The following is a 26,127-nucleotide window of genomic DNA, read 5'->3' as shown; positions in this document are numbered from 1 at the left end:
GTGTCCTGCCTGGACACGCTACGACTATGCGATATAGGTTTTCTTTTTGAGTTTGTTTCAGGCGTTCATTCTAGATCTGTATTCTACCTATTTAAATCCCTCTTGGTCTACTGTAACATGTCCATGACAATGGTATCGGGTTTCCAACGTCGTCGTATTATTTGCCCACACACGAATACACGGCATGTAACTATGTAAGGCTCCCGGTGTGCTACGAACAGATCTTGGCCCCGCCCTCGGGCGTCCACGCCTTGCCGAGCGCGAGGAAGAGCGAGACGGTCATGACGATGACGCCGAAGACGAGGCATATGGCGGCGGGGAGCTTGGCGCGCGAGCGCCACGGGACGGCGGGGTCGGTGAGCTTGAGGTAGCACGCGGCGGGGAAGATGTAGGCGAGCGCGGTGGCGGAGACGCCGCCGGTGATCTCGAGTGTGACGCCGAGGTCGCAGGTGACGAGGGCGACTGTGGGTGGGTGGGTGGGCGGGCGTGCGGTGATGGGGGTTGGTGTTAGCGATAGGGAAGGGGGGAAAGGGCATGAGGAGCTTACGTAGCATGGAGGAGAGGAGGATGGTGGATGTGAAGAAGACGTGGCGCTGGATGCTGAAGGTTTCGTGCGAGAAAAAGTATTGCTCGATGACCTGCATTATATGTTCAGTCTTTTCCGTAGACCAGCTTGGATCCTGGTGACGTACCTCGCGGCAGACGAAAAGCTCCAAGGGAAGAGTGGTGAACATGTTGAGACCGAAGCAGAACCGTGCAATGTTGATTAGGGTATCGTCCTACCCCTTCATAAGCTTCCAGAAACCCCATGAACAAACGCAACCACCGACCGAAGAAAAATTATTAAGAATGTTGCCCTGCGTCTTGTTCGTAAACACCGAATACCCCGAGATCGCAAGCGTGCAGCACGCGACGAGCGCAATCGCCGTCGAAATATGCGTCACCCTCGCGAACCTATCAAGTGTCGGCGTGCGCAGGCTGCCGTATATCAACAGCGAATTGTGGTGGCACACGAACGCGAAGCTGATCACGCCGATCGCCTGCACGACGCCCGGGCCGAGCACACTCAGCCGCTGCGCGGGGTCGCCCTTGAGCTCGGCGGGCGCGTGCGGGCCCTCGACGAGCACGGCGGTGACGATGATGAGCATGCCGACGAGGGCGAGCCCGGACGCGCGCGCGAGCTTGTGGATGTCGCGGTACAGCGAGAGCGGGTAGGAGACGCAGACGGTGCAGAGCGCGATCACGAACTGGCGGTTCGTGAGCAGCGAGAGCACGGGCACTTTGGACAGCCCCGGGAAGGCGGAGCGGATGGCGGGCGGGATGGTGTCGCCGATGATGATGCCGAAGGCGCACATGCCTGGAATTTGAGGTGGTTGATGAGTGTGAATGACGAGGGGCGGGGGTGGACTTACCGCCGAAGGCGAAGGCGAACTGGAAGAATGAGACGGCGGCTTTGCCGCTTGGGCCAAAGCAGCTGTCCATGATCTCGATATACGAGCTCCGTCCGCTAAGTTTAGCATTGATGACGACCAGGCGGATTGTCCAGTCTGTGACGGCACACAAGACAAAGAGGAGGACAACGCCAGTAAAGAAGCCAGCCTGGGCGACAGCATATGGAAGACCTGAAGAAACATGGATAAGATAAAATGAAGAGCAAAACGCGTTATCAGAGGCTCTGACCGATTATTCCTGAAGAAAGGAAGAAAAGTTCATTTCATTGAGGATAATTACACAGGAAGGATGTACAGTACCAGCTCCCAAGATCGAGTTGGCCATATTAGCCACCGAATCTACGAGTCCACCTCCCGCCCTCTGCTTCGCAGCCAGCTCCTCCAGGTCCACCGTGTCGGACCCGCTCAGCGGCTCATACGCGGCCTCGACGGCATCACCCCCTGGAGTTCGGAACGAGAACCCCTGGATGAGAGGCCGTATCCGCCGTCCCGAGCGCGAGGAGCGCTGCTCACGCTCGATGTCCTCGAGGGCGGCGTCGTCGGGGTCATCTGGGTGTGCAACAACGCGATCGGTGTGAACGTTCCGCTGGCGGTGTGTGCTGCCTCCGCCCCTACCTGCTGCCCCACCACCGCCGCCGCTGCCCACCGCGTCGAAGCTCTGCCGGACGGGACTGATCATCTGGACTTCGTCGTGGAAGCGGACGCTGCCGTGCTGGCGTGGGGTCCGCGTGCTCGCTGTCGCTGGGGTGCCATTGTTGATGTGAGCGGTGTCAAAGTCGTCGTGGGCTGAGAAGAGGGTGTGCGTGTCCGGGTCGAAGCTGTCGAGTTCGTGGCTGGCGAGCAAGGGTTGTCGTGCTTCGCCGTCCTGAGGAGCAACTCGTCCGCGATTTGATTGGGAGGAGAACATTTCAGACCGGCGTCATGAGCTGGGGAGGAGGAGAGTGAACCTGGAAAGTCGAGGCGCTTCTTGGTTCCACGTCCTTGCTATACACCCACGTGCTCACACAGGTTATTCGTGTCGCGTCCATTCCGTCCATCTCGGACTTCCTCATGTCGTCATGACTCTAATCAGACTAACTTTTCTTACTCTCCTTCAATGATGTGCCGGGAAGTGGGTAGGGTACATAAAACACAGGTGGCATAATCGATGACTTGCAAGAGTGAGCAGTACTTACTGCTCACAGGTGTCCTGGAGTAGTAGCAACTCTTTTATTTACAATTAATGGTAGTTTACATATAAAAGACAGGTAAAAGAAACCTCGCCAGGCTCTTTGTCTAGCACCTACAAGACCGTTACTGCTGAGCACATTGTAACGCCTGGACGATGACATCCACCTGAATCCTCAACGCTCGTACTTGGATGGTCAAGACCTTCCCTTGATGCTCAATATCCTCCAACGCGTTGCGAAGATTAACCAAACTAGAGGGAATGTTCAGCTCGAGTTTCGGACCGTGCACCAATACAGAGCCAGTGAGCACTTGCTGTCCCTGTGTAGGGTACAGGGCAGATGTAGGAGGATGCTGCTCAACATTGGTCACAGTGCTCAAGGTGCGCTTGCGTGAGGAAGTTTGACAGTGGTCCCCAGAAGTTGGTGGAGGAACTTGCGATGCCTCGTCAGGAGGTTGAGTGAGACTAGACGAAGGCGAGGGATTGAGCGGATGATGCAAGCCAGAGGGCGGAGGTGGCATCTGTTCCTGCCTCATAGCCCCTATGACTGGGAAAGAGACTCCATAGAGTTTGACTGTTCTCATGTAAGTAAGAGGAAAAAGGACAGAAAACGAATGTCGTACATGCTTTCACTTTCTTCATCTTCTTTTTGGGCGGCTCATCAATTTCGACAATATCGGGCTCTGCATTTGCTACATATACAACCTTGTTAGCCTTCCGGCGAATGGCTCCTCTTTGGCCAGCTACATGCGTCGCTGTAAGGCGCTGACAAGAAGAAGGCAGATACGCTACTTACACATGTTAGTAGCCTTTTTAGGCTTTTGTGGCACCTTTACTAATCTTTATTTGAACAGTTATACAATAAGCCAAGTGTTGTGTACGACTTACCATCAGGAGCAGGTGTGTTGAGGTTGGACATTGCTGCGAGGGAGAAGCAGAGGCGCGAGAGTTCGCGTCGCGCGTACCTGCCGCTTGCACGTGAGCGCGTAAGCAGACCCAGCTGGAGAAGCTCAGCACTTCTGAATCTGAATCCGCCTCTTGTATGTCTTCAAAACACTCACGCCTTTGTTGCTGGTTTCGGTTTGATGTCAGCCTACCCGCCTCCTTTGAAATCGCTTTCTTGACCAGCGACTCAGCGACTGCTCAAAGTCCCACACTCAGCTCACCCGTCCATCTTCGTCCACAAACACAACAATGTGGTACAGCGTAGCCCTCGCTGCTGTGGCACTCTTCCACATCTCTGCTGCACGAGCATCCAGCTCAACCCCACCATCCTCCATCGCCGCGCAATACTCTCTCTCAAGCAGCACATCCCTGCCCTTCCCCACCGCGACCCAGCCCGCCCCCGGCGCAGACAGCTTCATCACCTCCCAATGGTCCCTCTCGCCCAACCACCTGCAGAACGGGCAGGGTAACATCGCGTTCGTCGACGACCCCTTCCCGAGCGCCCCCGCCCCCGTCTCCGGCTCTGGCTCCACCTCTAGTTCGGGCGCGCCGAACGCGAGCGGGCCCGTGCTGCAGGTGACGTACCCGGCAGGGAGCTACTCGCACGACACGGGCGGCGCGCAGTGGTATGCTACGTGGGGCACCGGCACCGGCATCGGCAGCAGCAGCAGCGGCGGCGGTGGGTTCAACAGCATGCTGCTCACGTACGACGTCGCGTTCGACTCCAACTTCACCTGGGCCATGGGCGGCAAGCTCCCGGGTCTCCGGGGCGGGCCGGACGTGTTCGACTGCTCGGGAGGGTCGCAGCCCAACGGCTCGGACTGCTTCAGCACGAGGCTCATGTGGAGACCTGGAGGTGCTGGTGAAGGTGAGCTGTTGTTTTTTGTATCACTGGAGAAAATGAGACTGAGTATTTGTAGTTTATGGCTATGTGCTGTCTCCGGAAAAGCTTTGCTCGAAAGAAGACATCGTGTGCAACTCCGATTTTGGGGTAAGCATCGACAGGGGATCGTATACCTTCCAGACGGGCCGGTGCGTCGCTCCCAAGATCCCTGTGTACCTGCAGGTTGCTGACAACAAATGCACAGATGGGCACGAATCTCGATGCTTGTCCAGCTCAACAGCCCTCCGAGCAAGTCGAATGGAAACCTGATGCTCTAGTACGTTCCGACCCCTTGGGCACATTCCATTAATTGACTCTTCGATCGCTAGCTACAATGATGTCCTCGCTATTTCGCAGCAAGGTTTGCAGTTCCGGAACAGCTCAGACGTCAATATCGGCGGGCTATTTTTCTCGTGAGCAACACTTCTTCTGTTCATAAATTGACGCCTCAGCAAAAATTATCACAGGACGTTTTTCGGAGGCAACAATGCGAGTTGGGCAACCCCAATAACGACACATACGTACTTTCGAAACTTCCAGATGTGGGGAAGCTCGACGGCCTCAAGCCTTCCTTCGGGCGCGTCAAGTACACATTCATCTGCGTCAGGGTATACATTTATTGAGTGGACTATTTGTGTCATCTTTCTGGGACTTGTCGCACTGTTGTAAATTCTGTAATCATTGGGAATTAAGCATGTTCTCTTCATGGATACATTGGTATTGGGTTAGTCTACAGGGCAATGGATACAGCGTGCAAGGATAATACTACAGGAAATTTGATGGCGAAAGCTTCTTCAGATTGCCCGACTTGATCTTGCCCTCCAGAATCAGCTCTGCCAGTGCTTTCGCCGTACCCGGGGCGTTGCAAATGCCCTATGAAAATAATGTAAGCACATCCGTCCAACGATACTCCAAGTCAGCTCACCCAGCATGTGTGCCCAGTCGCAATGTACATCCCCTTCGCGATCTTGTCCGCCGCGCCGACGACAGGGCCCCCCGGAATACTCGGCAAAAAGCACGCCTGGCGCCTCTCGACGACCCCCTCGCGCAGCTCGCGCGAGATGCTCGCGACGTGCTCCCTGATACTCTCGCACGCCGCCTGATCGACCTCGACGTCATCCACACTCCCGGGCAAGACCGAGTCGTCGCCCGGCCCGCACGCGTACACCTCGTTGTCCGGGCGCGCGTAGATCTCGGGCGAGACCGTCACGGTGCGGCGGCTCTGGGCGGCGGGGAGGCGGATCTCGGTGAAGAGCACGTACGGCGCGATCGAGGCGGGGGGTCTGGGGCGGATCGTGATGCTGTGCGCGCGCGTCGCGGATATGGGGAGCGCGGCGAGGGGCGCGATGGTCGGCGACCATGCGCCGGCGGCGAGGACGACGTGTGTCGCGGGGAGCGTGTGCGGCTGCTCGCTGTCGCTGGTCTGATAGACGACGCCGGAGACGCGGCCGTCGTTGGAGATGACGATTTGGGTTGCGCGGCCCTGGACGAGTGCGGCGCCGTTCGCCGTGGCGAGGTCCATCATGCTCGTGGTGAAGAGGTACGGGTGCACCTGCGCCGTGTGGCCTGCGGGCGCCATAGGCGCGTATGCCGTCGTCTGCTCCCTCGCTACCCAGTCCAGATCCTGTGGAAGACCCGTCGTGTCCCCGCCACCGTTCACCTCGTGTTCAGGCTCAAGCCCGAGCTTCTTCTCGAGACTCTTCCGCCTTCCGCCCCCGCCCACACCCGTCCCGCTCTCTTTGTCCTCCTCGCGTGCGGGCACACCGTCGCCCTCCCACGACCCGCACCCGACGAAGCGCCACCCCCAGCGCGCGGCGCCGTCGTGCTCCTCCGCGAGGCGGACGTGCTCCGGGAAGGAGACGGCGACGAGCTCCTTCGGGTACGCCCACTTGGCGACGAGGCCGCCCGCCTTGCCCGATGCGCCCTGGGCGACGCCGTGCGCGGAGGCCTCGAGGACGGTTATCGTGGAGGCTACCGAGGGGTGCCGCGAGAGGTAGTATGCGGTTGTGCAGCCGATGATGCCGCCGCCGATGATGACGATGTTGCGCTGGTCTGGGGCGGCCATGGCGTTTGTTAAATATCGCCTAAGGGATAGAAGTAAAGTGAGAGCTTGAAGTCAGAGAGCCACTGTCAAGACGTGAGGTCACAGATGTGGAGGCGTTGGAAAAAGACAGGGGCTTATTGGCCGACGGGGCCGTTTCGGCTATACGCGGACATCGGGTGGAGGGGCCGGAGCGGAAGATGGGATTTGCTCAGTAATCTGCTCACCATTCGAGATGTCAGCCCTCACTACCTTTCCCTCCCCCTCTTCATGGCCTTCTCTGGTGCTCTGGTGAGCTCTATAGTCTCTTGCTGGCGGCTCAAAGGCTTACTGGTCTGCTAGACGCTGACCGATCTCAACGACTTTATAACACCATCGCAAGCATGCATAAAACCCGTCGAGCAGCTTAACAAGCCCGAAGAGATCTTGGAACCTGGAGCAGCATCTGTGGGCCCATATTGTGCTTTTATCGTCGTTTTGATATTCACATTGACTCAGACCGAAATACGCATCGACTCCTCTGGCTCCTACTACGAAGTAGCCAAAAACGAGCCCTCGCGACCCTCAACTGTCCCACAGAATCCAGAAAACAAGCTCCAGCAAGCCCAGATTAGCCTCAACGACTGCCTAGCATGCAGGTACGCCCCTCCCACGTCCTCACCCGCCCAACAAAGCGAATAACCACCCCCAAGCGGCTGCATCACCTCCGCCGAATCCGTCCTCATCACCCTCCAATCGCACACCGAGGTCCTCGCCTTCCTCGCATCCAACCCCCCGCCTGCATCCGCCGCGCACAAGGTCCCCGTGCTCTCTATCGCGCCGCAGACCCTCGCGTCCCTCGCCGCGTCCGTCTCCTCGGGCTCTCGCGCACCCGTCGCACCGCGCCAGATTCTGCGCCGCGTCGCCGCGTTCGCGCGGGAGGCGCTCGGGTTCGAGAGGGTGTACGATACGACGTTTGCAAGGCATCTTGCGCTCAGGGAGCATGTGCAGGAGTATTTTGAGCGCCGGGATGGGGCTGGACAGGACGGAAGTGGGAGTGGGAGTGGGAAGCTGCCGATGCTGGCGAGCGCGTGCCCCGGGTGGATATGCTACGCGGAGAAGGCGCACGCGGAGATGCTGCCGTTTATCGCGCGCACCAAGAGCCCGCAGCAGGTGATGGGCACGCTCGTCAAGGCGTGGCTGGCGCCCAAGTGGGGGAAACGGTGCGTCGTCCGCCTTCTGCGATGCGTAAACTGAGCTCATTATCATGTGTGGGCAGGCCGGACGAGGTGTACCACGTCGCGGTGATGCCCTGCTACGACAAGAAGCTCGAGGCGTCGCGCCAGGACTTTTACAGCGAGCTGTACGCGACGCGGGACGTCGACTGCGTCATCACTACCGGCGAGCTCGAGCTGCTCATGCGCGAAAAGGGATGGGACCTCTCCGTCCCCGTCGAGCACGAAGACGAGCCCCTTCCCCTATCCTCATCTTCATCATCGCCATCGCTGGGCACACCAGACGACGACGCAGCCCTCCCCGAACTGCTCACGCACCCCGGCACGAGCTCCGGCTCCTACCTGCACGCGCTCATCGACGCCGTCACACGCGCCGTGGCACCCGAACCCGTCGCGCTGAGCGTGAAGACGGTGCGCACGGCGGACTACGCCGAGTACGCGCTCGCGCGGCGCGACACGGGCACGGTCGTGTTCCGCGGCGCGACGTGCTACGGGTTCCGCAATCTGCAGAACGTCGTGCGCAGGGTCGGCCGCGAGGCGGGCGTGCGCGTCGGGCGGGGCGCTGCGGGGCGTATGGCTGGTGCGCGCGTGCGCAGGAGGGGCGGGGCCGCTGCTGCTACGACAGGCAGTGGTGGTGGTGAAGAGGATAGGGGTCTGGACTATGTCGAGGTGATGGCGTGCCCCGGCGGATGCGTGAACGGGGGCGGACAGCTGCGGCCTATTGCGGAGGCTGCGCAGGACGCAAAGGACCCGGAGGGGTTCGCGAGGAGCTGGGCGGACAGCGGGGTGCATCTGCCCGAGACGAACGCTGCGCCCGCGGGGGAGGAGGGTGCGGCGAGCGGGGATGTGGCTCTGGCTCCGCAGCAGCCGGCGTCGTGGGGGAGCAAAGAGTGGACAAAGGTCGTGGAGAGGTCGTATTGGCAGGATCTGCCAGCGTGGGCGCAGGCGGAGGACAGGCTGGCGGAGGCGGACGCGCTCGCGGCGAGGATCACGTCGGAGATCTACGCATCGCAGCTCGTGCAGGCTTCATCTGCCGATGCGCCCGAGGGCATCCAGCCGGCGCCGTTCAGGACGCAGTATCACGCGGTCGAGAGCGACGTCGTCGGTCTCGCCGTCAAGTGGTAGGTTTTAGGACCAGAGGTCGAGCAAACCAAAATGGAAGATGTATTATGATTACGAAGATGTTTTCGATAAGAATAGTGTGCGGCGTGAACAGTAAAAATACAGGGAGACATGGGACAGCTTACGATATACTACGGGAGACAAGGTGCGAGGATTAGATATGTGGATGGTCTAGAGTAGAGCCGAGTCAATCGTGCTGGCGGGGAATATAGGGGTGTCGCGAGGAAACGAGCCGGTCGCTGCTCAGCTTGCTGTAGATTGGTTCGAACTTTTGAAGTGCGATTGTCGTCGTTCACTGCTGGGCGCGGCGAGCTGCTTGGGCACCGCCCTTGAACCAATACGCGCAGTGGGCGCAGTAGTCTGTGACCGTCCGCGTGATGGTCTCCTTGCGATCGGGTCCGTAGTACTGTGTCACGACAAGGATGGTGTGAGCTGGGGGTGTTATGGATACGACAAAAGGTAGGAGGCTCTTACCAGGTCGCATTGGCAGTCGGGACAGTTTGGCGGGTGTGCGGCCGAGTTCCGGCAGTAGCGATTGCCGCAGTCGTGTTTCATAAGCTTCTTCGACTGCACGAAGGGTGTCTGATGAGCATTCTCTCTTCGGTCGAGTGCAGGCAAGCGAGAAACTCACAATCACGTAGTGCTATGGAGCGGTGGCGCAACGAAGAGTGAGCGTTCTGGACTCGTGCTATATCGAGCAGATGAACACTTACTCCGCAACCATGTTTTGTTCCCTCACTGGGCAGTTCGGTCAGGCTAATTCCCATATAGGGAGATTATGAATAGGACGACGCACGTTTCGAGATAGCACATCGCAGATCGTGGACAGGGGTGCGGTTGAAGAAGACTGAGAGAGCTGGATGCAGGTGTGGCAGTGAAATGCGGGGTAAAGATGTGAGTAGCGGACTCGGAGGGGTGCGGGGTGGGATGTGGGGGAGGTCTAGAATGTGGGTTGAGGATGCGGGGAAGGGAGGAATTAGCAATCCCGGATGCGGGGGGCCAATCGTGGTCGACGGAACGGGGAATGGAGAGCTGTTGGAGCGAGCGAGTGGGAGTCAAGGGAGCGACGGTGTAGCAAGGCTTTATAGTGCTTTGGGTGGTCCTGATATAGCGTATTAGTGTCGTCAGCTAGTGGTTGAGTGAGTGACGAGACTGACTGAAGCGGTTCGGTTCGGTCAAGTGACCGTGCAAGGTGCGATCGATAACAATGATCAACGAGTGTGCAAGGGGATGGGGGGAAGGTAGTGTGCTAAAGAGAAGATGGATGCCGATAAGTAATAAAGCGAGTCGTGATGGAAAGTGTCTGGCTTCCCTCCAGAATCTCTGCGCGGCCAACGGACCAACGGATCCACCCTCTCCGACTCCACAACTCCCCGTTCCGTCTTTCGCTTCCACGACCTTCCATCTCATCCGCCGCATCCCCAATCTATTCGGCATCCAGCTTCTTCGGATCTATCGATCCCAGAGATGAAATAGTCGAACATTCGGTCACACGAACATCGTTGGCCTGCAACTTTTAGACAAAAAGACAACGATCGAAACGGATCGACGGGGCGCGGGGCACGCTCATAACCTCGGAGCTGTCAAGATAATGTCTGCTGCCAGGCAACGACGTCACAGAGCCGAAAGACGCCGACCCGTATTTGCACGCGCTTGTCAAGCTGATCCGGCACCGCCCAAACAATCACACACAACTGCGCGGCCCCAGTAGAGCATCCCTTGCTCCCTCGCATGTCGTCCTCCCCGTCCCCCTCATCCCAGCCCACTACACGCTCCCGCACAGGCCTCTTCATCTCATACAGGGACTCTCGCGCCCCCTCGTCCCGCTTTTCTAGGCCCCAGTCCTCATACGATGAAGCTTATGGCGACGATTCAGAAAACGAGAGGCTCATAGGCTCCAGCTCTCGTCACGTAGCCATCGACGTCAACTTGCCCCCCAAATGGTCTGTTCCTATCGAGCCTATCGCCTCGGACTTTCGGAGCACTAACGGTGGCTGAAAAGGGTTGACGTCTCGGACGAAGTCGAGGAAATACTAGGAGGCACGCAGCTCAAGAGTGCGTACACACCTGCAGCTATCAGACATCGCGTCATCGTCTCATTTGTCTTTATCTTTGCACCACCCAGTCGCGTCCCTCGAAAAGCTGCACGCAAAGCACGCTCTGCCCGGCTTCGCGGACCGCACTGCTGAAGAGAGGGAAATTGAGACCGCGACGACCGAAATCACCAGGGTGCGTTCCGTCCTGCCCACGCGTCATAATCTCACCATTTCTCATTCCGTCCTCGTTGTCTGCCGCTCGCTGCCGGATCTCCAGGACTTCCGCAGATGTCAGGCCCTGATCCAGCGGATTGAGGCAGATCAGAAGCATGCCTTTCCCCCCGGGCGCAGTGCCTCCTCGCACGAACTCAAAGCTGCGAAGAACGTCCAGCGTGGGCTCGCGGCTAAAGTGCAGGACCTCAGCTCGACGTTCCGCAAGAAGCAGCGCGTATATTTGGAGAGTGCGTGTCATGCTCGTCTTCCGTCATCCCGCGCCGAGCTGTGGGGGCTGAATGACGTCTTCTTACCTTCCGGCTTGCCTTTGCAGGAATACAGGGCCATGCGATCAAGAATCAGGACTTGCTCATCGCGTCAGGGGCCATCTCGTCGAGAGGCGTGGACGCGATGACGGCGTTGGACGATGACATTGAAGCCGCTGTGCGTCATCCGATCGTTCTTGGTTGCCTTGTTCGCGCAGTAGAGCTAACCCTAAGCCATCGAACTCTTTTTTCAATACATAAATATAGAATCAGAGTCAAGTGCAGGCGACGGAGAGCGCGCCGGCTCACGACTTCCAGCAGCGCAACCGCGAGCTCACAGAGATTGCGAGCTCGATCGCGCAGCTCGCTGAGCTGTTCAAGGACCTCTCGGTCCTCGTCATCGATCAGGGCACGCTGCTCGACAGTGTCGAGTACAACATCGAGCAGACGGCGGCGCAGGTCTCCGAGGCCGTTCAAGAGCTGAATGTGGCTACGAGGTACGTTGTGTGCCGGGCCTCGGCTCATCGCCTCGTGTTGCTTGTCCGCTGACCGGTGTCAACTTGTTTGACGTTTGCAATAACAGATACCAGAAGAACACTGGGCGCCGGAAGATCATCTTCCTCCTCCTGCTGATCATCTTTGGGCTGATTATCGTGCTGATATTCAAGCCGCGCCGCCACGCGTCTGATTCGGACTTGTCTTCTACGTCTACGTCTACTGGTGCTTCTTCGGTATCCGAAGATGCGTCTGTGTCGCTCAAGGACCCTTTGCCCCCGTTTGAAGAGGACACGTTTAGATCTCCTGTATCGGTACTATTCGAGCGTGCACGGACACCTTTTTTACATTTACATTCGGATTCTGGGGATTCGTTCCGATAATATTAATGATATACTGTAGGCGGTCGGGTTATGGTGCCTCTTCCTTTCCACTTTGCGTGAATCCGAGTCCGCTTCGAACGGCTGTCCGCAAGGAAGGCTGTGGTCACAGGTCCACGGGGAGTGCATGTGGACTTGAAGTTCTGGCGAGCCCTTTCATTGCGACGCCCGGAACGACATGTTCAAACCTTCCAAGACTCCCGGGTCGAACAAGGTTCACGGGCCCATTCAAGGTTCCGTTGGACGAGCCTGATCTTCTCTTCGGCAAGAGGGGACTGGTGACGGCCGGATGAGGGCGAAACCTTGTGAGTACGTGTGCCGACTTCTGTGCACAAACATGATGGCGATATCTCATTCTGTCGTCACCGACTGGGCTGTTCGAGCTCTCAAGCTGCTGACTCCGTCTTCATCTGCAAGGTGTGTTGATGGCGTTACTGAAGGTATTAATGCGAGGCTCGTGTCAGCTCGTGTCGTGTGCTGATTGGCTCGCGCCACTTTGCGTCGTCTTTGCGCGTGTGCTTCTGCTTTGCGCCGTGAAGCGCGAAGCCAGCAGACGAAGGCACTGGTCACGGTAGTGCTGCTTCTCGATCATCGTGGCCGCAGGCAGAATCGGAAGGTGTATATACGGTATGCACTGCGTGTAGGTTGCAGCTAACTTTGAGGACTCGGCCGACTGCGACGGTGCCCGCGAGAGCCTAATGGTCGATACGATCCACGCTTTTATGCGGTGATTCAATTCTCAGTGATATTCAGATATTCAGAGTTCGCTCTTTGCAATTGCAGCCCGGGCTCGCCGCTGATGCATACATTTGCGTGAAGATGTATGTATATATGTGATCCTCAGGGCGATGAATATGCGCTTCTGGTGCCCGTATAGTGGAAGCTTTGGACTTAGGGTTCAGGTGCGTTCAAATAGGAAGTTCTTGTCATACGCTACTACTAGTATGAGGCTTCTGCTGCTGCGTCGTGGACAGTTGCGCAAATTGATATTGGAAGAGATGGTGTGAACCTTGACTGCATCGAAGCTTGCAAGCTTGCATGAACGGCTTCGTCCCACTTAAGCTTAAGCCTGAGGCCTGCGTTCGGATGCGAGCGATCGCCGTCGCCGGGTTCATTCGTTTCATAACCAAGGTCAGCGTCATACAGTATGAAGCAGGTCATTGGGTCTGACGGAACAGCGTACCCAATTTCGCTGAGCTCTCCGTTCATTGATCATTAATCATCGTGCAGATGACAGACGGATTAATCGGTGTACTGTGCTTCCCTTGAACTGTCTCATTTTGCGTTGTCCTGGTTCGTAGGTCTACTCCTGCTCAACCCTCCCGATCCGCACCCAATCACACGTCCACGCACGCTCCCAGCCCTCCGAGCCCAGGGAATCGAAAAACGCCTGTCCCTTGGCGTTGGACTGCATCGTCTCCGCCCACACCCACCCCGCCGCACCGCCGCCCGGGTCGCCGTCTGCAAGCGGACAGCCGCTGGTGGTGGTGGTGACGGCACCGGGGTCCAGCATGCGCCCGAGCTCGCTCACGACGCGCTTGCCGAGGCGCCTGCCGCGGTATCTGGTGTCGACGTAGAGCGTGCCGACGCCGCCGTCCGAGTGGATGAGCGCCCATGCGATCGCCCTGCGCTTCGTCGGGTCCGCATCTGCCTCTGCATCTGCGCCTGAGCTCGAGACGGCGACGGGGCCGGACGGATCGCGCAGGCAGACCGAGTACGGGAAGCGCGAGCGGAGGTATGTGGCTGAGCGCGGGATGTGCGAGGTGGAGCTGACGGTCGGGATGTCGTGCTCGAGCATCTGTGAGACGATCCAGTCCTGTTCATATAGCGTGGGGGACGACTGTGGATGCAGTTGAGGATTGGTATTGGAGCGCGAACGCTTGGCGTTGTCCGGGGAGAGGAGGTACCGCGGGCACGGGTTGCGGCTGAGGATGATCGGCTCTGTCGCGGTGCGCCATTTCTCGTGCACGGCGCCGATGACGATCTGCGGGGGGTCGTCGCTGTTGTTGGGCTTGAGGACGTGGAACCGCGGGTAGTGCGCGTCTGCGAGAGCGCGCAGCGCGCGGAAGGCGCCTGCAACGTGGGTGTTCTCGTCTGGCGTTGGGAACTTGGATTTGTCGCCAGGTGCAACTTCTGCTGAGCAGAAGTAGCGGAACTGTTGGGTGGATGGCTCGAAGGTGAAGACCGAGAACAGAGGTCGCGCGGAGACGCCGTCCGAGATTTGGGCTTGCAAGTTGGCGAGACTCTCGGTGCACCATGCTTGCACGGTTGGGTGGTTGTCTACGCTCAGAGGCCGCGTGCGATCGAAGGAGTTGACGATGCTCCCGAGCACTGAGAGGCTTTCTGGAAGCGCGTGCTTTTCGTCCGACAAGACTTGGATCAGCAGAGATGCAGACGCCTCAGAGGAGATGTCAACGTCCTCGAGATGGAGAGGTGGGCCAGTCATGGCGGGCTGGAAGTCTGGCATCAGTCATGAGATTGAGAGCTGGTGGAAGATATATTGTGCCAGTGGAGGTTCGAGTCAGCGAGTTCAGTAGTGGGATGACTCTGGGTGACATCAAGGCTCGGGCCGAATCTCCGACGATGTGGGTTGATGGATTTCACCCACTCGTCGTCAGTCACGATGAGCAAACGCTAAGAAAGTTTCTTCATAGCACGGTCACCCCGTATGTATGTCCAGTGTACCATCCACCCGTACCTCCATCCCTCCAAGCTCAAAAGCAGCTTCTGACTCTCCTCGTTCCAAACGTCCGCCTCGGTCCAGTTCCACCCGAGCGCACCGCCGCCCTCGTCCCCACTGGCGAGCGGCGAGTCCGGGAACCTGACATCCAGCTTCCTCACCAGCTCCTTCACCACGAACTTGGCGAGGCCCCGCCTGCGGTAATCGGGATCCACGTACAGCGCGCCGATGCTCCCGTCGGCATGAAGCAGCCCCCACGATATCGCTCTCCCAGGCGGACTCGCCGCCTCGTCCCGTATGCAGACCGAGGTGGCCGATCGAGACAGCAAATACTCCCTCGACCTCGGGATATGCGACGTGCTCCGCACCGCATCAACGTCCCTCTCCTCGATCTTCGAGATCGTCCAACTTTCACTCAGCGGGAGCGCCGCCGGATGGTCTTGACCGGTGACGCCCGACCTTGCCTCAGGCGCGAGGGCAGGCCTGATCTGCCTCACGGACGGATTCTGGCTCTCCGCAAGGGGCTGGAGACACGCGCTCCACCGCGCGTTGACGCACCCGACGAGCACCATCGGCGGCGCGTCTGTCCCCTTGGCCTCAGGCGCGTGCAGCACCTTGGTCGGCATCAGATCCGCGTCGTACGTTGGCCTGTGCGCCGCCGCGAGCTGCAGGAGCGCGTGGAACGCGGCGAGAACGTGCGCTTGCTCCTCCGCTGACGGGGCTACCGCCTCAGACGAGGGCGAGGACTCTGCGGAGCAGACGAAGCGGAACTGGTGGCTGACGGGGAGGAAGACGACGGCGGAGAAGAGTGTTGGTGTGCCTGGATGCAGATCGGAGAGAGGCGCGGTGAGCCACATCTGCACGGTAGGAGGTGAGAGCGGCAGGGCGACCGTTCGGTCGCGCGAGTTGAGGATGCCGCCGAGCGCTGCGAGGCTGTAGGGGGCGTGGGGCCGCAGAAGCTCTATTACCGCTGAGAGCGTCGTTTCTGAAGTGAGGTCTACCTCGTGCAGAGCAACAGGTGAGGTCATGGTAGGTTGAGGTTGAGTTGAAGATGCAGCTTTCTGGCTACTAAGCGCTCCTTATATACCCACCAGAGTGTCTGAGTCATATGTGCGAATGAGGGTGCCCGGATCCGTGGTAGCACACATAGCTCATCAGAGTTTACTTATTAGTATATCAAAACGGAAGAATCTGCATTCGGTAGAAGCAACAACAACCAAAACTGAGTAATCGTACATGCGGTCGCAAAAATATTGAGTGGGGAGGTATAGGCTTCGAGTTCGCTGTCAACCAAGATACTTGGATGTTTAGTCCTGGACCGGAGTGATGGGCTGAAGGTCTGGCATTCTGTCCAAGAAACCGGCAGCGGTCTGCAAGAACGTATACGCTGCGCCGTTGCCCTGTAAGTCAGCTATTAGCAAGAACGCTCGTCTGTCAACGAGCTCTGAAACTTACGAATTCGGTGTAGGGGAATCCAGCGTCAAATGGAATAACAGACTCCAGCTCCTTCACATGTTCCTTGGTCAAGGAAACACTAAGAGCCTCGATGTTGGCGAGCAGATGTTCGACCTTGCGCCCACCGATGATGGGGAACACGAAAGGCGCCTTGTGCATCACGTATGCGATGGCGATGGACGTGATGTGTTCCGCGCCAACCTCTTTGGCGATCTTCTCGAGGGCCGCGCTCATCTTCTTCTCGGTCTCAGTGCGTTCCCAGCTCTTGCCGAAGACAGTACGCCCGTTCTCGCCCGTCTCGCGACGGCGCTCCTCTTCCTCGTCGGTCCGCAGCTTTCCCTGTCCGAGCACACCCCACGGTGCGAGCGCCATGCCTGTTGAAAGAAGGAAGGTGGCATTAATATTGGTGAAGCGGGAGCAACCACTATCGCAGCGAACCTTCAGACTTTACCATCGGGATGATCTCCCGTTCGAAAGACCTCTCCAAGAGGCTCCATCTGCCTTGGTAGATGACGAACTGGGATTTGCCGTGGCACCTCGCGTACTCGTTGGCTTTGGCCACAACCCAAGCAGGCGTATCAGAGATACCCTGTGAGGATCCGTCATCAGGCATGATAACGAACTTATGAAGGGCACTAGGACTTACCAGATACAGAACCTTGCCTTGCTGGACAAGGGTGTGCAGACCGTTCATGACCTCCGGAATAGAGGTCTCGTAGTCCCACCAATGGATGTACAGGATATCAATGTACGACGTCCGCAACTTCTTCAAACTCGCGTCGACGCTCATGTGGAGGGACTTGATGTTGTTACCCATGTAGAGCACCTGCTGCTTGATGGACTTGTCTGCGAGCATATAGCTGCTCGCATACTATAGCACCAAAGGTTAGCGACAGCGCTATTTCCACGATAGCCTAGCACATCCATCGACGACGAAACCGCGCGAACCTTGGTGGAAATAACCAGCTGGTCGCGAATACCACGCGCCTCGGCCCACTCGCCGATAAACTCCTCGGACGCGCCAAAGTGGTACGCGTTCGCGGTATCGATGAAGTTGCCGCCGGCCTCGTAGTACGCGTCGAGCAGCTTGAACGAGGACTCCTTGTTCATGTCGCCCAGGCCGAGCGCGTGCCACTTGTCGCCGATGCTCATCCCGCCGAGCTGGAGCGGCGAGACGTGGATCGCCGCCGTGGGCGAGAGGAGGCGGTAGCGCCCGAGGCGGGTGGGGGGCTGGGGTGTGGCGTGGATAGAGGACATTGGTGGTTCTGGTGAGCTAGTGCTTTGAGCTGCAGTTAATGGCTTGCGATGGATGCTGCTCGATGAGGTGGTCAAGGAGGCCTTTTTATACGGCTTTCGTACTGCCTTTGAACCGTTCGACATGTGATGCGGGTCGGGAGAAAGGCCCGTTTGATCTCATCGTGCTTGCGTAGAGTCTTGTAGAGGGTCAGAGATTTTTGTCAATGAAAGGCTTCGGTAGAGTTGAGAACCCAATCGAAGTGCTAGTTTTGGGATAGGGGCTATAGCTTACGGATGCGGTTCGGTTTTTGCGCTCGGGGCTTGCCAAGTTCTTGCCCGCAGAGTCTGGCACGTGCCTGCTCTCAGCATTACAAAGACGGTGCGGTTCTGTCCTCGTGGGTTGACATCCATCCGCGTAATCTTGAGCACGTAAGCCTTTCCTTGGATTGGATGGTCCAACTCCTGAAACCAATCGAAGACAGTACAGTCGACTGTACTAGGTTAGTGCATTGGCATCCACGGTGACCAAAGACGAAGCGTTGATGTGGCTTGAAATGTACATTGTGCAATCGCGCGGTGCCCGATATAACGATCCAGAGCGTTATAAGTGCTGCTACATTCTTGAACACTAGAGTAGAAGGATCCTGTAGCCGCCTTTCTCTGTCTGAAGGACTCAAAGTCACCCTGAGACACAACAAAGACAAGCCACAAAGTGCTCGAAGTCGGACTATGAGTCTGAGGGACCTAGACTCCTAGACCTCGGCACTCCAGCGAGCTCGCCGCTCGTCATCTGTCTGCTCCCACCATGGCGGCGTCCCGCGCTCTCCAAGCGCGACCTTGGCTGCCTGCACGCGTGTTCGTGCGGCGGTGGTCTCTTCCTTGCTGGCTGCATGCTTGACAGCACGTCGCGCCGCCATGAGCGCCTTGCGCAGCTCAGCGGCGCGCTTCTCTGGAATGAGTGGGTCGGTAGCACGCCACTTGCGACCCTTGATGATGGCAAAATGCCCATCCTCAGTAGTCTGTGCAGCGTTTCGAGGCATTTAAACAAACGCGTCTGGGTTGTCGATGGTGGGTGTGTTATGGTAGCGAGCGATTGAGTGTGGTCAAGAAACGGGACCCTCAGGGGCTTACTTGCCTTATATGTCCGCTTGGAATACTTGATGTTCGTGCAAGCGTAGTTCTCTGAAGAACGCGGTCCGTTGACCAAAGTGTTTTGCCTTGACGTAGTGAGCGCCGCTATGTAGAGGAAATAACTGCAAAGAGACAACGGTCATGGGCTACGGAAATGGATTGCGATGGGCGAAAAAGGTCGAGAAAGGCCTCTTACATGTAAGCCGGTGTTTAAATGGATTGCCATGCCAATGAGGTATCACTCAGACCATCGGCTTAGTCTCCTGAATTCCTCTGCATCCTACTCAACCCGCTTCGTTTTCTCGCACTGTCAAAGGGTCGTACCACTGAATTACTGAAGTCTGAATCACGCCCACCCAAATCAACATATTGCGTACATCATCAGTGTCGCTTACTCGCCTAACCGTGGTTATGCCAAAGCCTCTCAGCTATTTGTTTCGGCGACGCCTTCTTCTGATTCCCCTCCTTCTGCTTGCCTTGTTCATCTACTGTGTCCCATGGTCGCTCCCAGACGGACTTGATCTTGGAAATCTCCACTCTCTCTCGCGCGCCAATATCGCCTACCTCATTCCCAAATCGCCCTTTGGAAGCTGGTCCAAGGACGAACCTGACGAGATTTGGGGTCTCCTGCATTTCGTAACCGCAGGAGATAACCGCATGCTTAGCCATAGCATTGATGTTCACCCAGATGAGCCGATGCCGATGAGCGTGTACCGTAGCGAGAAGGATGGAGCTTGGGAGTCGATAGAGAGACGTTTCGAAGGAATGCCTTTGATCGTATTTTCTAAGGTGAGCTCCGTTTAGGCTAGACACATAGTCTTTGTCGCTGAAGACTTTCATGGCAGACTTATTGCCCGTAAGTACTCCCCAATGACAGAAGCTATCTTGGAATTGCTGGCTGATTTCTTGATGTCCTAGATATTCACGCCGCGCAAAAGCATTACTAGCGTCGTATAACCTGTCACCTGCAGCCACTATTGTAGAAGTAGACCTCCGAGGTAAGTGCCTAGTCAAAACGTTCCCTGCTTCACTCTGCCGTCCATTACATGCTCAGAGCTCACGCAACTCAAGATGATGGCGACCTAATCAAGCATATCCTCACGCGCCTCACCGGACGTGGCACCTTTCCAAACGCTATCCTCAACGGTGTTTCAATTGGTGGCTCGGATGACTTGCATTCTCTCCACGCTCAAGGACGTTTACAAGAGATCATAGAGAATGCGGGCATACACACCGATGGTGGCTAGAATTAATGTGCAAGGGCTGGACTGCCAAACTAGGGCTTGTACTTATATTATGTGACTTTTTCAATCTATAACTTGACAGTACAAGTGTAGCTGTGGGCCGGGTCTGCAACCAACCTGGACAACGGAAGAAGAACACATTGCGCAATCCAAGTAGGGCGCTCTGGATGGGTTCAACTCCGGAATGAAGGTACCCGAGTGCAGTAGACAACACTGCAGGACACTGCAGGGTTGTTACAAGCGTGGCTTTTGGACGGCAAATCTGCTGATGGGCCAAAATCATAGACTCGTAACCAGTCGCCGCGTTTTGCGTTCCTAAAAGGGAACCGAGCCATAGGCTCTCGCGTCAGCGAGACTGGTACATCTCGACACGCCTTTGGCAGGGAACCCGCGGAGTGTGAAATTGGCTTCTGCCGAGCGCCGGCAGCCCCGGATTCAGGGTCGCGCGCACGACGCGACGCGTCTGGATGTACATAGCATACCTCCCAACGCCTCGTCCATATCTCGTCGTTCGTTTATTCGATAATCACAGAAATAATCATGCATGTTCTTTTCCATATCCAAGGCCCTCTGAGCGAAACAGCCCGCGAATCGCTCGACTATTTATCATTTGATTTTGTCGACAATCTCACTCTGTCTGATGCTCTGGTGGTGCATCAAGCTATCTCGTGGTTCGATTTCTACACAAAGGGCCAGGGACAGCTTCGTGAATTCCAGCTAAGGTCTACTCTGAAGACGCTTTCTGGAGAGAATGTCATCGTTCGGGCTGGAACAGGCTATGGAAAGACAATGACTATGATCCTTCCACTCCTCCTCAGTCCCCAGCCTTCGAAAATCGCATTGACAATCTCCCCGATGAAGCTCCTTCAACAGAACCACGTAAGTCAACTCCTTGCTGTATTTTCACCCCCTCACACTGCCGCAGGTCGAGGAATTCAATCGCATGGGCATCCCATCGATTCAGATCAATGAGGATACCCCGGACGACAAGGAGCTGTGGAAGGTGTGTATCTCAGTCGATTCAACGCATACAACGCTTCATTACCTTTATTTTTTGCAGAGAATCGAACGAGGATACTACAAGAACATATTCATCGCCCCCGAGCAGCTGTTTCGACTCAAAAACGGCCACATTCCTCGGCTCGCTTCATTAATGTTCACGAACCGTGCATTCCTCGAGAGCATTGGTTTCTTTTTTATAGATGAAGCGCACTTCATCGTTCTGAGTGGATTCCCTCAACGAGGTGAAAAGGATGCCTTTCGTCCGGTATACTCACGCCTTGGTGAAATCCTGCCTCTACTTCGCGAAAATCCGCCGGTTGTCATCCTGTCAGCAACCCTCCCTCCCCCAATCCTGCACACCGTCCTTGAGACGCTCCACCTCGACCTGAGTACAACTACACAGCTCATGGAGTCTGTGAACCGGCCTAATCATGCGTACGCTGTACACCAGCTGTACAGTGGCATCAAATGTCTCAAAAACTACGATTTCCTTGTACCTACTGCACCCAATGCTGAACGGCCACCAAAGACAGTCGTCTTTATCGACAGCCGTCTCTCGGCCGCCCGGATTGCCAGCTATCTTCGCTGGCGGATCTCTGACACGCTTAAATCAAGTAAAGTGGTGTCGCACCTCCATTCTTCCATGTCAAGGGATTACATTGATCGCGTTTTTTCCGAGTTCAAGACCTCGAGCGAAATCTCTGTGCTTGTCTCAACTTCTATTGCTTCAAATGTAAGTGGATCTTGATCTTTTATATGCCAAACTTATGCATTCAACTCTAGGGCATCGATGTCTCTGACATTGCACGTGTGGTGTGCATTGGAGCCTTGTCCAGCCTCGAGCTGATGCAGCAAGAGTTCGGTCGGGGTGGCCGAAACCCCACAATCGAAACCATCTGTCTTGCTGTTGTAGAGCCATGGGCACTAACCACTGAGGACAGCAAGCCGCAGAGTAACAAGGAGAAGCGAACTGACCCCAGTGTCCGTGAATATATGAGCCTCAAGACATGTCGGCGCGATTATCTGAGGAAAAAGAATGTTGATGACAGTCAAAAAGGTGCGTGTGCATGAGTTTGAATACTATCAACACTCATATTATCACAGCACTAAAGTTTACAGGATCCTACTGCTGCGACAACCACAATGATGGCTTCAGCCTGACATCATTTTTCCCTGGCGCTTTTTTATACAGTGATCCTCCAAAACCAAAGAAGTTGTCGAGGCCCACACGTGATAATCGGCCACAAGCACAACGCGAACCGCTCCGGGAACTTATCTGGGCTTGGAGAGACAAAACTCGCCACACCAGCACACTCACACTCATGTTTCCAACTAACTATCTTCTTCAAAAACGCGAGGTGGACAAGCTTGTTAAAACGAACCCCAAATCCCTTTCTTCCCTTGCTAACCTCGTCACATTCCTAGGAGAGACTCCGGGCTGGGCAAGAGTTTTTGGCCCAGGACTCTTCAAGGTTATTGAGGAGTACGACATTCGGGTTCAGGCCGAGATTCAGGAGAAAAAGCTGGCAAAGAAAACGGCACCAAGGAAACAGAAAAAACTCAAGCAGGAAGAGCTTGACACTGGTGATATCCCTCCTCCTCCTCCAACCGCGTTCATGCAGCATGTCAGCGAGTTTCAGATTAAAGATGAACCTTGGGCCAGTGACCCCGACGCTTCTCAGGCATTCTCACAGCTCCCTGGACTGTCTAACACGTCTTCTCAAGACGCTTTCACCTCCTCATACTCTCAGATTACATTTGAGGAGCCCCTTGTTGGACGGATGCATGTCCCTACTAGTACTATGCGCCAGCCAAAGCGTTCTGAGCCACCCTCCCAGCCTTCCCAGCCTTTAAAACGAGCTCGTAAGCGTCAGGAGTAGGGCAATTAGAGCATTAGATTATCACTGTAGCTATAGCCTGGTCGTAATAAATTAGAGAGCAACTATAACATGTTTGCAAGAGCAGGAAGTGTGACAACTGCCCGACCTGATATGCGTCTGAGCATTGAGATAACACTCTCATCAAAATCCTCATCAACCTCAGGACTCTCCGGCGTCTCCATGTCAGCATCAACACCATCATTACCACCTCTAGACTCCGTGTCATCAATATCTGAATGCACAGACTCTGACTCAGAGTCATCATCCTCTTTTGACTCGTTACCTGCAGGGAGGTCCTCAACGCCTCCACTTGTCAAATCTTCGTCAGGATGCACCGGTTCTGGTTCTCTGTCTTCGAAGTTGTAATGGTTTGTTCTAACCCACTCCCGGAATGACTTCTGCCAGCTGGGAAGGCCGGTTTTCATTAAATAGTCGATGCCTGCAGATATCACATCAACAGTTTGAGCATGAGTAGTTCGTCCAGGTATAGGTATGTGGATTCTTGTCTCGTAAATCTTGCGCATGAGTCGAGCAACATTTCGAGAGGTGTCTGGTTCAGTGTGAGTAGTCCCCATCCAGCATGTGTTAAAGAACTTGGTGAACTGAAATTTGAGCGGGCGAAGCACGGGGATGAGAGTGGCATAAGTCGAGAGCTGTCCCCAGTGTCCACGAACTCCTTTGGGGATGTAGTACGCCTGGAGAGCGTAAAAATAAAGTAAGAGATAGTGAAAAAAGCGAACCTTCATCGCGTTGATGAGGTGCTCAATATCCATGTCTCGTCCAGTTGCATGATTCGGCCGTCCAGACATGTTGATTAGCATAAAATGACGCATGACATCGCTTTGAAATGTAAGCTTTAGCTATAGGAAATGAAAATATGAAGCTTACGCGAACTGAGGTATCCAGATCTTCTTGAGGTTCTGGAGTAGGTGAAGCATTTCAGTCATATAATTGAAGCGACCTGCACCAGCAAAACCCTCAGTAAGTATACCCAAGAAGAGCTCAATCCGCCCGAAATCGCCTGAAGAAACGCCCAGAGAAAGCTCGTAGAACACCAGCAAGTCACGGTTCAGCAAGATGACATCCTTGAATGCCTGGTCGACTTCTAGGCCCTCTCCAAGGCGTTGTATTGCGTCGTCCGAGAAATATTTGAGATATATGCGCCGGCCAATGGAAAAGAGCTCGGATGCGCTCAGTTTCGCATCAGCTAGCTCTCGGATTGTCTTGCCGGTCTCAACTTCCCAGTAGACGAGTAGATTAGCTTGTAGCACCTGAATAAAGAGAGTGCACATGAGTTTATAGTCCGGTTTGTCGCCTCCAAGCCGAGAGAGCCGTAGTATATTGATACACCAAGCTAAGCTGCCTGGATCACGATAATCGCCTCGGTGCACTGCGATATTTTGCCAGCCAAGGTTCAAGAGAATATGAAAGGGCCCTGGACTGAGCTGGAAGACCTCAAGACGATGAAAAGCATTCAAATCGCCGGCTCGAAGTTCCATGGCGCTTCGGAGGCGTGCAAGCGTTGACTGATCAGCATTCAGAGGGATGTTGAGACCTTCAAAGTGGGTGGGCGATATTTTGAGCTGCACTGTGTATGTGACATTGGGAAACTCGATATTTCCGACTGTGGTGGACTCGTCTATTGTGGTTGTGGGTAGTGAGTACTGGTCAGCCTTTTCCCCAGCAGGTAAGGGCAGATATGAATGGTGTCGAAGCTCGTCTGGGTCGCCCAAGTAATCAAACGCGTTCCCAGCCGAGTCTCGAAGGATCTTGACCGTGTCAATGACTAGGTGGTACGAGATATCGATACCCTGCTCCAGATCAGTTCGAATATCAAATTTGTAGTCTATGAGATCAAGTGAAGCCCGGCGAGCGAGATGTTCATTTAGCGAGTAGGCCACAGAGTGTGGGACATGAGGTAGAGGGCAGAGAATGCCCTGTGTTCCTGTTGAGACCTTTCCGCGAGCCATGTCTCGCTGAGTTGGGTGTGCAGAGGTCGATATATGCACATTGTCCCACTGTATACCATGAATTCCTAGTGCCACCTCGCGCGCGAGAGCAATCCGCTCGTCAGAAAGCGCCTGGTAAGTCGTTCGCAAGGTTGAGTAAGCAGGACAAAGACCAACAGCTGCGAAGATATTGAAAGCACGAGTGGGGAGACCAAGACTTAGAAGCATAAGGCCAAACGGAACCTGAAAGACCATGTTATTTTGCGATCGGAGGTGCGATATCTGGGAGATAAGGGCTGTAGAAACCTAATTAACGCGTTAGAGGGGTAGCCAGAGCCAGTATAGCATAGGCAGAAGTACCGCCTCGGTTTTTTTACTAAGATCATCTGTGCGAACTCTCCGGTGCTGGATAATCGAAGTAACAAGTTCCCAAGCCACAGGTAAAGACGTCTTGACACTCCGAGTGAGGTTGCCAAGATCAAAAGCCTGGAGATACTGAGTATTGACAGTGAGGGAGGACATACGAAACAGTTCTGTCTGCATCTCCCGGTCCACCATGTCTATGACATAGCGGACAGCTCGCAGACGAAGCATGGCTGTAACCTTTCGATTCCAGCTTGGGAGGTTTGACAGAGTGTTCCAGAGGTAATCGAGTGCGCGTTTTTTGAGCAAACCCGAGCGTTTCAGCGAGAGATAGTGGCCTGTAGCAGGAGCCTGAGCAATGTCTGCCACAAGCTCGGCAGGAGTGGTTCGTGCATCCGCGAGAAGGGAAAGCGCAGCCATGATCTTGGCGTCCTTTGAGCGAAGGGCCGGATCGCGTCGTGCGAGCTCGATAGCAGAGGTGCCAGATACCGAGAGAGTGTTGAGGAGGAAGGGGTCCAGCGAGTTTTCAGGATACAACCCCGGTGGGCAGGGCCAGTATACTTGAGGCGAGGGATAATAGACAGGCAGCTGCCCTTGAGGAGCCGCCATTTCGCCCATTCACGCAGGATGAGAAGGGAACACGGACATATATTCAACGGTACGTGCAGCAGAACGCGTCTGCTGGGCGCGTCCTTACATCTGACAGCAGGTGCGCTTACAGGGTCACCTCGGCAGAGCTTTGCCGAGGTGACTAATATATTCTCATCTGCTGATTTTACACTCCGCGGGTTGCCTGCCAAAGGCGTGTCGAGATGCTCCAGTCTCGCTGACGCGAAAGCCTCAGGCTTGGTCCCGTTTAGGGTACGCAGAAGCAGGCTGGTCACGAGTCTACCAAAATCACTGGTATATTCGGTACCCAGGACCCGAAGGGTGAAAATACTGTTCATCTGTAGGCGTGCAACCGTCTTCGAGC

At 55.8% G+C, this 26,127-nt stretch overlaps 14 protein-coding genes across 14 annotated transcripts; 5 read left to right on the top strand and 9 right to left on the bottom strand.

The window, feature by feature from the left end:
- Positions 1-211: 211 nt before the first annotated feature.
- CONPUDRAFT_136325 (AAAP amino acid permease) lies at positions 212-2,342 on the bottom strand (the record flags this gene model as incomplete). The annotated part of the gene is made up of 8 exons (XM_007768846.1): positions 2,067-2,342; positions 1,752-2,000; positions 1,681-1,689; positions 1,413-1,622; positions 831-1,357; positions 693-779; positions 548-638; positions 212-462 (listed from the first exon to the last, which is right to left on the bottom strand). The coding sequence occupies exons 1-8, from the start codon at positions 2,128-2,130 to the stop codon at positions 212-214; spliced, it is 1,488 nt and encodes a 495-aa protein (XP_007767036.1). The 5' UTR covers positions 2,131-2,342.
- A 402-nt stretch (positions 2,343-2,744) lies between these two features.
- On the bottom strand, positions 2,745-3,419 carry CONPUDRAFT_89172 (uncharacterized protein; the record flags this gene model as incomplete). Its single annotated transcript, XM_007768845.1, has 3 exons — positions 2,745-3,193; positions 3,243-3,362; positions 3,416-3,419. 3 exons carry the CDS (start codon positions 3,417-3,419, stop codon positions 2,745-2,747), a joined length of 573 nt encoding a protein of 190 aa, XP_007767035.1.
- A 394-nt stretch (positions 3,420-3,813) lies between these two features.
- CONPUDRAFT_52004 (polysaccharide lyase family 14 protein) lies at positions 3,814-5,116 on the top strand (the record flags this gene model as incomplete). Its single annotated transcript, XM_007768127.1, has 5 exons — positions 3,814-4,432; positions 4,485-4,596; positions 4,653-4,724; positions 4,777-4,860; positions 4,915-5,116. The coding sequence occupies 5 exons, from the start codon at positions 3,814-3,816 to the stop codon at positions 5,114-5,116; spliced, it is 1,089 nt and encodes a 362-aa protein (XP_007766317.1).
- On the bottom strand, positions 5,113-6,607 carry CONPUDRAFT_143185 (FAD dependent oxidoreductase). Its single transcript, XM_007768844.1, has 2 exons — positions 5,373-6,607; positions 5,113-5,320 (listed from the first exon to the last, which is right to left on the bottom strand). The coding sequence occupies exons 1-2, from the start codon at positions 6,510-6,512 to the stop codon at positions 5,213-5,215; spliced, it is 1,248 nt and encodes a 415-aa protein (XP_007767034.1). The 5' UTR covers positions 6,513-6,607; the 3' UTR covers positions 5,113-5,212.
- A 151-nt stretch (positions 6,608-6,758) lies between these two features.
- Positions 6,759-9,026, top strand: CONPUDRAFT_164195 (iron hydrogenase; the record flags this gene model as incomplete). Its single annotated transcript, XM_007768843.1, has 5 exons — positions 6,759-6,779; positions 6,831-6,935; positions 6,987-7,126; positions 7,181-7,690; positions 7,747-9,026. 5 exons carry the CDS (start codon positions 6,759-6,761, stop codon positions 8,825-8,827), a joined length of 1,857 nt encoding a protein of 618 aa, XP_007767033.1. The 3' UTR covers positions 8,828-9,026.
- A 90-nt stretch (positions 9,027-9,116) lies between these two features.
- CONPUDRAFT_152244 (uncharacterized protein) lies at positions 9,117-9,637 on the bottom strand (the record flags this gene model as incomplete). The annotated part of the gene is made up of 5 exons (XM_007768842.1): positions 9,117-9,230; positions 9,299-9,391; positions 9,456-9,467; positions 9,538-9,562; positions 9,621-9,637. The coding sequence occupies 5 exons, from the start codon at positions 9,635-9,637 to the stop codon at positions 9,117-9,119; spliced, it is 261 nt and encodes an 86-aa protein (XP_007767032.1).
- A 918-nt stretch (positions 9,638-10,555) lies between these two features.
- CONPUDRAFT_71805 (t-SNARE) lies at positions 10,556-12,217 on the top strand (the record flags this gene model as incomplete). Its single annotated transcript, XM_007768271.1, has 7 exons — positions 10,556-10,767; positions 10,827-10,879; positions 10,950-11,053; positions 11,138-11,321; positions 11,408-11,517; positions 11,607-11,836; positions 11,923-12,217. The coding sequence occupies 7 exons, from the start codon at positions 10,556-10,558 to the stop codon at positions 12,215-12,217; spliced, it is 1,188 nt and encodes a 395-aa protein (XP_007766461.1).
- A 1,300-nt stretch (positions 12,218-13,517) lies between these two features.
- Positions 13,518-14,660, bottom strand: CONPUDRAFT_152242 (uncharacterized protein; the record flags this gene model as incomplete). Its single annotated transcript, XM_007768841.1, has 1 exon — positions 13,518-14,660. The coding sequence occupies one exon, from the start codon at positions 14,658-14,660 to the stop codon at positions 13,518-13,520; it is 1,143 nt and encodes a 380-aa protein (XP_007767031.1).
- Positions 14,661-14,848: 188 nt separating this feature from the next.
- CONPUDRAFT_152241 (uncharacterized protein) lies at positions 14,849-15,922 on the bottom strand (the record flags this gene model as incomplete). The annotated part of the gene is made up of 1 exon (XM_007768840.1): positions 14,849-15,922. One exon carries the CDS (start codon positions 15,920-15,922, stop codon positions 14,849-14,851), a length of 1,074 nt encoding a protein of 357 aa, XP_007767030.1.
- Positions 15,923-16,201: 279 nt separating this feature from the next.
- Positions 16,202-17,606, bottom strand: CONPUDRAFT_121678 (Aldo keto reductase; the record flags this gene model as incomplete). The annotated part of the gene is made up of 5 exons (XM_007768839.1): positions 16,202-16,294; positions 16,350-16,723; positions 16,788-16,938; positions 16,996-17,220; positions 17,298-17,606. The coding sequence occupies 5 exons, from the start codon at positions 17,604-17,606 to the stop codon at positions 16,202-16,204; spliced, it is 1,152 nt and encodes a 383-aa protein (XP_007767029.1).
- A 542-nt stretch (positions 17,607-18,148) lies between these two features.
- Positions 18,149-19,385, bottom strand: CONPUDRAFT_164189 (uncharacterized protein; the record flags this gene model as incomplete). The annotated part of the gene is made up of 3 exons (XM_007768838.1): positions 18,149-18,604; positions 19,041-19,057; positions 19,121-19,385. The coding sequence occupies 3 exons, from the start codon at positions 19,383-19,385 to the stop codon at positions 18,338-18,340; spliced, it is 549 nt and encodes a 182-aa protein (XP_007767028.1). The 3' UTR covers positions 18,149-18,337.
- A 27-nt stretch (positions 19,386-19,412) lies between these two features.
- CONPUDRAFT_152238 (thioredoxin-like protein) lies at positions 19,413-19,963 on the top strand (the record flags this gene model as incomplete). Its single annotated transcript, XM_007768837.1, has 4 exons — positions 19,413-19,505; positions 19,562-19,572; positions 19,635-19,714; positions 19,788-19,963. The coding sequence occupies 4 exons, from the start codon at positions 19,413-19,415 to the stop codon at positions 19,961-19,963; spliced, it is 360 nt and encodes a 119-aa protein (XP_007767027.1).
- Positions 19,964-20,500: 537 nt separating this feature from the next.
- CONPUDRAFT_152237 (P-loop containing nucleoside triphosphate hydrolase protein) lies at positions 20,501-22,842 on the top strand (the record flags this gene model as incomplete). Its single annotated transcript, XM_007768836.1, has 5 exons — positions 20,501-20,839; positions 20,886-20,963; positions 21,021-21,695; positions 21,746-22,019; positions 22,067-22,842. The coding sequence occupies 5 exons, from the start codon at positions 20,501-20,503 to the stop codon at positions 22,840-22,842; spliced, it is 2,142 nt and encodes a 713-aa protein (XP_007767026.1).
- A 51-nt stretch (positions 22,843-22,893) lies between these two features.
- On the bottom strand, positions 22,894-25,763 carry CONPUDRAFT_152236 (uncharacterized protein; the record flags this gene model as incomplete). The annotated part of the gene is made up of 5 exons (XM_007768835.1): positions 22,894-22,904; positions 22,979-23,537; positions 23,583-23,682; positions 23,731-25,097; positions 25,152-25,763. The coding sequence occupies 5 exons, from the start codon at positions 25,761-25,763 to the stop codon at positions 22,894-22,896; spliced, it is 2,649 nt and encodes an 882-aa protein (XP_007767025.1).
- Positions 25,764-26,127: the final 364 nt, after the last annotated feature.

Source organism: Coniophora puteana (assembly GCF_000271625.1).
Source record: "Coniophora puteana RWD-64-598 SS2 unplaced genomic scaffold CONPUscaffold_4, whole genome shotgun sequence".
NCBI lineage: Eukaryota > Fungi > Basidiomycota > Agaricomycetes > Boletales > Coniophoraceae > Coniophora > Coniophora puteana.
This window is presented reverse-complemented; position numbering and strand designations above follow the sequence as displayed.

Excerpts from the sequence above, each read along its gene's own strand:
- CONPUDRAFT_143185 (XM_007768844.1), bottom strand. The coding sequence starts at position 6,512 with ATGGCCGCCCCAGACCAGCGCAACATCGTCATCATCGGCGGCGGCATC. Across the intron at positions 5,321-5,372 it reads CGACTGGGCACACATGCTGG|GGCATTTGCAACGCCCCGGG; the intron begins GTGAGCTGACTT and ends TTATTTTCATAG.